Source organism: Diadema antillarum, unplaced genomic scaffold (genome assembly GCF_040938485.1).
Source record: "Diadema antillarum isolate AM-2024a unplaced genomic scaffold, OU_Dant_1.0 seq00001098_RagTag, whole genome shotgun sequence".
In the NCBI taxonomy this organism is placed as follows: Eukaryota; Metazoa; Echinodermata; class Echinoidea; order Diadematoida; family Diadematidae; genus Diadema; species Diadema antillarum.
In genome coordinates this window covers 239,965-249,393 of record NW_027271915.1, presented here as the reverse complement: position 1 = coordinate 249,393, position 9,429 = coordinate 239,965, and the positions used below count along the sequence as shown (strand labels likewise).

Sequence of the window (9,429 nt, the reverse complement as noted above, 5' to 3'; positions counted from 1 at the left end):
CACCTTGTTTTTGGATATCTCAGCCATTTCAAAACCGATTTTCATCATATAAATTTTTGATACCCCTTAGAATTGCATGCTCTTTGACATCTCATAGAAGAGTGGTTTCTGAATATCTCGCAAAACGTTAAAAGCTAAATCCTCACCTCAACCAGAACTCTACACACCCTTTAACAGAGCGCATCTCACCCGAGAGTCAGTTCCATCAGGGCCCGCTATAGGCGTTCTCCGGCTGCAAGAGCGTAATTGACGTCGCGCTTCTTGTTCGCGTGACCAGAGTCTCCCGTTTTCATCACCAGAATGTATCACCACGATCATCCACATGGAATAAAGATAATCAAGGCAATCAGTGAATTTGTGGATTTGTCGCTTTAATGGAAAAAATCCCATTGACTTTGTCAAAAGCATTATGGATATTATTTTTCACTGCAGTTTTCATCATCATCATCATCATCATCATCACCATCATCATCATCATCATCATCATTACGCAATTCACCATGAAAGGTATAAGAAAGAAGGAATTAGTTTCATAAATTGGTGACATTATCATGCCCGGCCTTTCCAGCTTCGTCGTCGCGGTGTGAATGACTGAGCTATAAGTAGGTCTAGCGAGTATTTTGGAAATACATGCATTGTTTGTGGAGGTTCAAAACCTTCTTTCGAAGTCTTTGAACTCGCATAATTTCACAAAGTACCAAATGGACTATTCTTTGCGTCACTCGAAAAGAAGAAACCCAACGCACACATAATAAATGTACTTAGGGGTCTCCGCGGCACTGTACTGATTAGAGATTGCGCAATCAGTGACCGCACATGTACGATAGAGTGCATTGATACTCCCAATTGCTAGCGGCGGAACCCGGCATGCGTGTACATTGTATCTGAAAGCATTTTGTTTGGGCGCATGCTGTTCAAATAAGATTTTATACCACTTTCAAGCTGCCGTACCGTAGGGAAGCGTACAAAAATAGACTGGGTTGGGTCTACTGGCGTCTGCCTGTGCCTCCCCCCATCGGCTGACCGGATCGCGGATAGCCTGCCTCCCTGTATCACCGACCTCCGCCCATTGTGTTCGTGCTGTCGAATGCATGGGTGCGTGACTCGACACCCTACCCGCCGCGCTCCGGAGATCACAGGACTGGCCCGCGGCCGCCGGCGCGCGGGCGTGCGGTGTGCGAGAGCGAGACGGGTCGAGAGCTAGTTTGACAAATTGACAAGGGAGAAGAAGTGCCAGACAGTTTCCGACGGTACACATCGGAGCAGAACAGCTGAAAGATCATGACGAATAATCCCGCACCCACGCCAGAAAGAGCTATCTATGGATTTGTGTTGTATCTAGGATCAATTGTTGGATTTGGTAAGGTTTGTAACATCACATTCGGTTGAGAAACCCGTCACAGTGTCCCGTTATTGAGCTGCCGAGATGTAGTCAGTCCCACATACCAGTTTATGTGTAGCGGTAGGCTTGTACTGTATTTGATTTTTTTTTTTTCAAACATCGCACATCACCATGAAAAAAAAAAAAAAACAAAAAAAAACAGAAGACACATGTGAATGTGAGTCAGATCCAAAATAGATGCAATTTTGGCGCTATTATAACCTTGAGGGTGATAACATCTTATCAATGTTATCATGAATTAAACATGATCACCGCACCCTTGCTGCCCTTCGTTAAGCTTAACCCCGGCCGGGGCGCTCCTTGTACACAGTTTATATTTACTGTGGGTAGGCCCTACGCTTCGCGTTCGGCGTTCGGGCTGTGTTTCGCAGTTACCCACCTAGCCGTAGACCTTTTCATTATAGAGACAGAATTGATCAGATAAATTGTTTCAACTAATCTAGATTAGATAAAGTGACTAAGTCTACTCAAGTTAAACACTACCACCCCAAGCAAGGTAGTGAAAGTTTTACTTTTGAGAAAATGAGACAGAGTAATGATCCCTGTTTGTAATAGGGTTCCTATTTGGTGCAGGGGCAGTTTCATTCCATGATAAAAACAGCTAAAGAGCATCATGTGTGCTTAGTTCCACTTTAGAACAAAAGCGGGAGTTACTCGCAAGTTATGGGAAGTGAGAGTACTCTGACCTGTACACCTGATTGGGCCTATTTATCAAAGAATGTAAAGACCCTAACCGCAACCAGCAGCCCCATACGCATAGCATAATGGGGCTGCGGTCTGTAGCATTCAGGATCATGACAGGGTAGTATGGCAGACAAATATCAACTTAAAATAGAAAAATTTCTTCAATTTGAAGACTTATCAGTGAAGTTGAAGTATTGACAACAGGGTTCGTACAACGTTTGGTTCTGCCAATAGTCCCTTTCTGTTCAAATTGATGACTTAATGTGACGCGGTCGAGAGGAACCTGGGAGAGCTACACTGAATTGACGGCCAGCGCATGCGCACACAGACATCTTATCCAGTCAATGGATAAATTTGTGCGCATGTGATGTGTGCGCATGCGCTGGCCGTCAATTCATTGTAGCTCTCCCAGGTTCCTCTCGACCATAGGAACAGCATTGGAACTCACAGAGAGCCTACGTGTTTAAAGCATCACACATAATTACCAAGGGAGGAGGTTATGTTTTCTTCGGCATTTGTTGGTTTGTTTGTCCCTGTCCAAAATAACTCAAAAAGTGGTGAACGGATTGGGATGAAACTTACAGGAAAAATTAAATGACACAAGCAACAGATGATTAAATTTTGGTAGTGATCCGGCAATTTTTGTGGATTTTATGAAGGATTTTCGATATTTTAGCAGGTAGGGTCAATGAACTTGGGAGATCAAGCTGAACATTTTTGAGGTTTTCATATACACTCTAGAGTTTGCGCTCCAGTTTCTGCTAGGGTATGGTGCACTGCGCAGCTGGAGGTTGATGGCATTTAAAGAAGGCTTCTATATTGGGAAATCAGGCTACTTTTAACATCCATACCTTTGAGTGGAATCATTGCTCTGTACGGAAGAACAAAATTAGTGGTGTAAATGAATTGCTTGGTGGAGGTCTGCGCTCTCAGAGTGTGTCTCTATCTATAATTAAGATATAGATGAAGATCTATGCTCTTTATGATGCAAGTATGGGATGAAATACATACTGTAATGTATTGTGTAGTTTCATAGGGATAGCCTGGAATTACGAAACCAAATCACTGCAAGTAGACAGAATATTATTGTGTGAGTCACAAGCATTACGTGGAGTTTTTTTAGAATATTATGTGAATACTTGTGATAGAAGGTTATTAAGAAATGACAGTGCAATTGATTTTGAACTGAAAGCTGAGAACAAGATTGATTTTATGCACATGGAAAGGTATTCTATTTGACAAAACAAAAGCAGGATAGATTCTTGGCATTGAATAGTTCATGCACAAGTTGATTGTATTGAATGGAAAGTGAAGTGGGACTGGAAAGAAAAAAATGGAACTTCAAGACATTCAGACTGCATTATTTTGCTTTAACTTGTAACTGTGCTTTGTTCACTGATTGGCAAGCATACTGGGGTGTGTTCTGCAATGTTTAGCACAGCTGTCTGAAAACTAATTGTCAGTGTCACAAGATTACCTAATCCCACTAATCCCTATTATGTCACCATGGCCCCCCTGTTGGACTGAGGCTCATTACTACCCCTGAATGGGCTAGGTAACTCAACATTGAGGTCAAGTTTGAAGGGATTACTGAATGCTGCTGATTAAAAAAAAAAAAAGCTTGACAAGTTAAGTTAAGTGCTTTGACACATTTGTATTGCTACAGTGTATTAATTTTCATATTACCACCCAGATTTCTTCTTTACTGCCATTGAATCTATGTACAAAATGTACAAATGTGTATGTACAGTATCTATTTACTGCACTTTTCTGCATAATTTTCCCTTCAACCTTGCAATTCACTCATCTTGTTCCCCTGATTACTCTGTACATGCAGTTCTGTACCTGATATGGGCGTACATCCCTGATCAGTGGCTCTACTCCGTGGGTCTCACTTACTGGCCTCAGAAGTAAGTGTTTGATGGATTTTGTGTTTTATACTCTCCATTAAAGGTGCATGGTCCCGGTGTTTTATTCAAATGCGTACGCGGGCGCACGGTGCAAGTTTCCTATTAGAGACCTACCCTATCGACTCCTCTTTAGCGCTTACGCTTTGGCTCACTTCCCCGAGTCCAAAGAAGTCCTATTCACTGTAGCCAGTGGTCCGATCACAGTTCGGCTCATGACTCGGGTGAGGGGGATGACCGCTTTAGTAAACTTCTTTTGTGATGTCATGATAACAAGCACATATGCACGCACCCTGGCATTACTACAGACTGCGCGATGCGCAGAGAAGACAATGAAGGCAACGTTACTTAGCAACACCTACGCACTTTACTCTTGATGACTTGCTCAACTTCGGTAATCTTCGTATCAATGCTAACGGTGATCGGCAGTATCATCAACAGCGCCCTCTACACTACCGGGACTATGCATCTTTAAGATGTTTAAGAATTGGCTCCTGAGTCAACTGCATGGATTTTACTTGATAATTTGATAATTATCCCAGTGATACTAATCATTCTTTGCTTGACATACTTTATCTCTTTTTGGTGTTTGCCGCCAAAATTTAGCAAAGGAGTGCTGGATTGTTTGAGTAAAGTGCTACATTGTACACCGGTATGTACATAAGCGATTTCCCGGGGCAAGTCAAAATTGTTTTGGAGCAATGAGAAAAAAATGCTTGCCCACATCAGGTGAGAACAAGTTTTGAAGCCAACCTCTTTTCACTCCCCACCCCCAACCTTCAAGCCTGCAAAGTCAACCACACAGAAGCCCAAAGATTATGACCGTTAACTGATCAATGCAATACACTTTAATTTCATTTCAACAGTTTTCCAACACTTACATTAAGAAGCCCCAATGTAATGCATCACCAGCATTCAATCGAACCAAGTTTATCACTTCAGTGTTTGTGAATCAACATGTGCTGTTTATTCTGATGATTGTGTTTTATCAAGCCCTTGATTTACAATTGATTTTTCTATATCCTTTCTTTTCATATTTTTTGGACTTTCCTTGAGGGCAAGTAAAATTCAAGTTTAGGCAAGTGCTCTCCAACAATTTGAAAATCTGCTTGCTCAACCGGGCAAGTGGCTAAAAAAAAACCAAACAAACAAAAAAAGCTGAATATGTAGCTCCCTAGTGTGAGTCTTTTCAGCTCTGGATCACATAGAAGTCATTAACTCATCAATGGGGAAAAAATGTTCTTCGTCTGATATGTTGTCGTGTCAAGACAATCACACGCAAAGCCTAAAAAAGAGCGATTACGTGAGAGCTAAAAACAATAACGTGTTTGGCCTTCGGTGGTTGTGGTTTGTCTTTTAGGCTCCTCCTGTTTTCATGTGCTCTTATATTCTGTTTTGAAAACCTTATGAACAATCATACGAAGTCTGGACATCAATATCACCATTACACGTCTGTTTTCTTAAGTTTGAGTGTTGGCTTCCTCGGAGTCAGTTGCAAAAAAAAAAAAAATGAATATTTTTGAGGGCTGGGATGTAAGGTAGATGTGCATTCAATGTATACGATATGTGTACTGTGTATTCACCTTGTCTGTTCTAGCTACTTTCTCATGGTATGTGACTATTATGTGAGAGATAAAAGCAGAATATTTGGTAGATAATGCTATTTGTCAATTTTGATAGAAAATGTTTACATGCCTTCCCTTTTTCTAAATGTATGTTTGGTCATCTTTTTTTTTTCATCAACATTTAGATAATGTAATTTATTTGATGTTGATATAATATACATGTATTAGAAAGAAAAATGAAATAGCAAATTGATATCCTGTGTGTGTGAAGAATGATAAGAATGTTTAAGAATTATATTCATAAATGAAATTTGGTAAGCATGTTTAAAATACATACTGGTTTTGTTTATCATTAAAAATGATTAAGGTATTATTTAGTGCACAGGACAAGATACTCCAAAATCTATTAGGTAACATTTGAATGAACATACATTCATTTGTGATGACATGGTCAGATTGTCCTTAAACTTTCACCAGTTTATAGCTTTAATCCATGTTTGATAGTAATGACACCTTTCTGTGGTTTATTCTCCTTTTAGATACCAGAAATAAAAGTTGGTGTCAGATGATACAGCATTGCTTTCTGATGTGACACATCTTCATTGTCATTCATATCTTTTAGTAAAAGTACTTGATGATATTTTCATCCTTACGACTCCTGAAATGTTCTTGGATATGACATGGAGTAGCATTGTGCAGTGTATATATCTGCATCTATAGAAAGGGGTAGCATTGGAGTTTACTATTCAGCTTTCTGTGATCAACCTCTAAAACTTTCCAAACAAAGCTATCTTACTATAAACTCCAATAGAGATTGTGTATGATTGCTATGTACCTAGATCCATGATGGGTCATGACTACATGCAATTGTAGTTATACAGCTGTATCTCTATTCTTTATGAACACCACATTTATCTGAATCGTTCCTTCTATAAGAGCATAATTCCCCTGCACATGGTATACGGAACTCTATTGTAGGATAGTAACATCTGAGAACAGCATAATGTAAATACAGTGTATCTTTGAATTGTAGATAAGATGTCGCCTGTATCACTATGAGCTTATCAACAGCAGATGCTTGAGTGTGCTTATGCTCGACATCAGCAGAAAGCATATTTCCTTTTCTTGAGCCATACTGCAGTACTGTTGAAGAACATTTCATGTTTTTTTTATGAATATGCATCATAGTTGGTGGCATACATGTTTCTTTCTTTGTCTACTCTGTCCGTGAATGCAGGTACTGGGCTCTTGCTCTACCCGTGTACATTTGTGTCTGCCTCTCCTTCTTATATGTCTTCTATGCTGGCTACAACTTCCTCATCACCCCTCCCCCACACTCTATGAAAACCCTGACAGGTAAGTTGCCCTTTACAACTCAATGTAGGCCTACATGTGACTCCCGTTGTAATGAAGTCTTTAGGACTGGTACTTTTCTTTCATTTCATCAAAATTTCATTATAGCCTAACAATAAAGTATGTTTAGATGTATAGATGATAATTTTTAGTCCTCAGTTTTCATTTCATTGTGACAAGATTATCGTGATAATTGTGTTCATTATAACAGGAGTGCACTGTAAGTATCTTTGCTTGCTTGGTACATTTTTGTCATGGCTGATAGTTTGTGACTTTCATATAAATTGATCTCCACTTTTTGCAGTCAGTTATCAAAATTTATAAATTTTTATATAGATACATATGTACTTCATCAGTATCTGAATCACAAAGCTTATATGAACAGGGGGTTACCACCATAAAATCTGTCTGAAAAGATTCTAGATTCCTTTTATGTATGGCTTTAGCAGATAAATTTCAAACTGGCACCCCTCTTTCCTGCGTTCCAGATAAGTTTGCCAAGGACCGGCCCGAGGTGGCGCCAGCCCCGTATGCCATCCCGCCAATAATGGACATCAGCATCAGCGAGGTGAATCGGCGTCTCTACCTCACGGAGGACTTCCACAGGTGACGGTTGCCAGGCAACGGAGGATGCGAATCTTCACCCTCTGGAGAAAAACAAAAAACTTGATGAATAGACCACAAACTCGTTAAAGTTGGCAACGGATCAGGTCCACATATATTATTTGCATGATAGAGGATTTCACATCTCAGAGAACTGTGGAGAAAGTGAAGATAATTCTCAGAATGAGGACCAATGAGCTGACCATTAGGAGATGCTGGCATCTGTGCAATGTCTTAAAAATTTGAAAAATGTCTCAAACATTTGAAGCCTACCTTCACTGATTGATATATACTGTTGCTGAGGTAGTTTGTATTGACAAGGTTGATGGTTAATGCCATCTGCAGTAGTTTTGGTCATACTTGGGACGCTGTCATCCAAAGTAGCATTAGGGAAGTTTTGCGAGCATGACGCGGCCACTAGCACTAGTTGAGCGTGCCGTGTGCAAAATTTGCTTCTTCGCATGCTCAAATCTGAAAAATCTCCCGTCCTGGGAAAAACGAGAGCCAAAATAGCGTCTGGTCCTATGTTGGGCATGATTTAGCAGCCAGCCAATCAGCGATCTTGTCATGCATGCCAATCATACACCACGTGACCGTTTATGTTTCACACATCGCCCAAAATCGCTACGTCTGCACCCACACTGAAAAGCTAAACTGCCTAGAAATGGGGACGGGAGTTCAAGTGTGGGGACTGTCGCAGCTGATTGCTTCCGCATCCTCTCAGTCTTCCCGTCGTGTAGCGAAAATTCCCTAATGTCTGAACCATCTGTGGTAATTGTACTGCTTACTGGTGCAGGGAGTTCTTTTAAAGAAGGCAGTGGAGTGGTGACCACTCCTTATCTCTGGTTTAACATACACCACTTTCGTTCCAACAAAAGATTCAGTGTAACCCCATTATAACAAGGTCCTTTGGACCGCCGATATTACCTCATTATAACCGGTTCGTCGCTGTAACCATACACATCAAAAACAAAGAAAAAACATAAGCATTAATTCCTATCCTAGTATTCCAACTAATCAAACCTCTATAAACATTTCAACAAAATAAATTTGCATGTACCTTTCCCTAGACTGAGCATAACTTGCATGTTCTCACGTTATTATTATGATTAAACAAAAGACACTAGCCACATTCACAAATCTCACGTGTTTTTTTTTGCAAGCGTTCACAGGAACAGAAATAACCCACTATTTGCTGATCGATAAATCTATTGTTCTTGCGCCTCACAGCGGTGTAGTGCGCACGCTGTTGTGATGTGCGCTTTAAATAATGGGATGTAAAATCTCAAGCTTATTTGGTCAAGCGTTTAAACTGCTTGACCAAATCATAAAATATATGACACATATTTAGATTTTTTTTTTTGCCCACATAAGTGATGACAAGGGTACTATGAATCAATCAATACAAGTCAATGTACTGTGTATTTGCATTGCATGTGTACAGCAAACACCTGCTTAACACTCGCAACCACAGACAATGCTTAAAAACCGTGTATCAAGGTACTTAGATGTGTGCTCAATGACTGCTCAATCCTTCAAGAAGCATCAGTCAGCTCAAAGGTCTACACTTTTACAACTTATTAAAAGAAAGTATATAAAATATAAAAAAGCAACAGCTTGCCTGTTGTGACGGAGTGATGCAGAGACTCCAACCCCAAAGCACCTGATGATCTGGAGATTCTCCCGCCTGAAACCCCTAGCAAACGGGAGACTCCATCTTGATGTGCGTGAAGCGTGAAGTTCCTTGCGGCCAGGGTCCAGGGCCCTGGAAGCTCTAAGGTTCTAGATGCTTTCTTGTGCTATTTCATGCTTATTTTTCAACATACGATGACACTAAGTAAGAAATCATTTCAAGCGGGAGAATGGGAGATTTTGTAAAAATGGACTTTTGGCGGGAGATCTGCCGTCGAAAGCG

General features: G+C 40.5%; 1 protein-coding gene across 1 annotated transcript; it reads left to right on the top strand.

Annotated features, from left to right (window-relative positions):
• The first annotated feature begins 1,281 nt into the window (after window positions 1-1,281).
• On the top strand, window positions 1,282-7,521 carry LOC139743605 (phosphatidylinositol N-acetylglucosaminyltransferase subunit P-like). The gene is made up of 4 exons (XM_071654081.1): window positions 1,282-1,360; window positions 3,924-3,996; window positions 6,796-6,914; window positions 7,400-7,521. The coding sequence occupies exons 1-4, from the start codon at window positions 1,282-1,284 to the stop codon at window positions 7,519-7,521; spliced, it is 393 nt and encodes a 130-aa protein (XP_071510182.1).
• The last annotated feature ends 1,908 nt before the right edge of the window (window positions 7,522-9,429 follow it).

What these genes read in the sequence shown, in the direction of transcription:
- LOC139743605 (XM_071654081.1), top strand. Translation starts at nt 1,282, where the DNA reads ATGACGAATAATCCCGCACCCACGCCAGAAAGAGCTATCTATGGATTT. An exon ending in AGGATCAATTGTTGGATTTG is followed by an intron (nt 1,361 to 3,923) that starts GTAAGGTTTGTA and finishes CTGTACATGCAG; the next exon opens with TTCTGTACCTGATATGGGCG. An exon ending in CTCACTTACTGGCCTCAGAA is followed by an intron (nt 3,997 to 6,795) that starts GTAAGTGTTTGA and finishes CCGTGAATGCAG; the next exon opens with GTACTGGGCTCTTGCTCTAC.